Source organism: Oncorhynchus gorbuscha, linkage group LG22 (assembly GCF_021184085.1).
Source record: "Oncorhynchus gorbuscha isolate QuinsamMale2020 ecotype Even-year linkage group LG22, OgorEven_v1.0, whole genome shotgun sequence".
Taxonomy (NCBI): Eukaryota; Metazoa; Chordata; class Actinopteri; order Salmoniformes; family Salmonidae; genus Oncorhynchus; species Oncorhynchus gorbuscha.
Genome location: NC_060194.1, coordinates 41,444,721 through 41,446,189, shown reverse-complemented (window position 1 = coordinate 41,446,189; position 1,469 = coordinate 41,444,721). Strand labels below are relative to the sequence as shown.

Below are 1,469 nucleotides of genomic sequence, written 5' to 3'. Positions count from 1 at the left end.
CTACTGTAGACAGAAATGACTGGAGCTGACACACAATCGTAAGATCTGACTGGCAAAGTGGCATTACTTGCTGATTTGATGCTTCTGAGTGATCTACATGAGGATCTACTGCAGATAAATGACATCACAGGAGACAGATTTAGAACCCATGATGAGGTAAACTCTTATCCCAAATAGCACCCCGTTTCCCCACATGGTGCACTACTTTTGAACAGAGCGGCAATGGGCCTCAAGTCAAAAGTAGTGCACTTCACAGGGAGCCGTGTGTGCTGTTGACATCATTGTTCCTCCCATAATTGGTGCTAAAAATGTCATCATATTCAGTTCGATAACAAACCCGGGTGATGTCAGGGTCATCTTTCCATTATTTTGGTTTCATTTCTTTACATTTAAGTCATTGTCATTTTGTAGCACCCATTCTGTTTATTTGATTTCACTAATATATTACATGCATTTCACTTGACATTAAACTTGAGCACAGCCAGCCTGGTCTCATAGACTAGACATAACATAGTACATCTAAATCCGGCACACTCATATTAGTATGATATGTTACGTTTGATATGGTTACATAAAGGTGATATTTGATATGTTTACAGAAGGTTCCTTAAGGCAACAATGAAAGTAGAGTGGTTGGATGGGTGAATAACGTGAACATCTGGCAACCCAAAGAATGAATGAGTGTTTGAAACTAAATCACGGACAATTTTAGCAGGTACTTATGAATTTTTAAAGATATTCCTTTCACCCCTAAATCTACCCAACGTTAGCCACAACAAATTAGAATTTTTAACATATCATATGTTTTGCAAATTTGTAACATATTATACTAATTCCAATTTATAACATACCCATGCGAAACATCCACAAATTAATATATACCATAAGAAACATAGCATAACGTAGTAATTGAGTCGCCCGGATTTACATGTATTATGTTACGTCTACCCCAGGGACCATGTTAGCCGATTGACCAGGCTAAACATTTACATTACATTTACATTTAAGTCATTTAGCAGACGCTCTTATCCAGAGCCTTTCCATGATAAAAACTACAAAACATTTGAAGTATTTATACATTTATCCATTCAATTACTGTGTTGGTGACACAATGACCAGAATATATAAACAAAATAACCCCTTCATCCCTCACTCCATATTCTCTCCGCTTCCCTTTCTCCTCCCTTCCTCCGCCTCGCTGCTCACATGTATGCAATGGCAGCAATGGAGGTCAGTATTGACAGAGCGATGACCACGTAGCCGGAGCGATACACCTCAGGAAGCGTAAATCCCTTACCACTGTCCCAGAACTTAGAGAGAGAGACAGAAAGAGACACAGGCGAGAGAGAGAGAGACAGAAAGAGACACAGGCGAGAGAGAGAGAGACAGAAAGAGAGAGAGAGAGACAGAAAGAGACACAGGCGAGAGAGAGAGAGAGAGAGACAGAAAGAGAGAGAGAGAAACGAGAG

General features: G+C 39.9%; 1 protein-coding gene across 1 annotated transcript in view; it reads right to left on the bottom strand.

Moving 5' to 3' along the window:
- Positions 1 to 403: 403 nt before the first annotated feature.
- Positions 404 to 1,469, bottom strand: part of LOC124010068 (succinate dehydrogenase cytochrome b560 subunit, mitochondrial-like) — a 28,723-nt gene continuing 27,657 nt past the window's right edge. Inside the window, exon 6 of the mRNA XM_046322405.1 lies at positions 404 to 1,310. Within this exon, the coding sequence (XP_046178361.1) occupies positions 1,203 to 1,310 (108 nt within the window). The 3' untranslated portion in view covers positions 404 to 1,202. The remainder of the gene's footprint in view (positions 1,311 to 1,469) is intronic.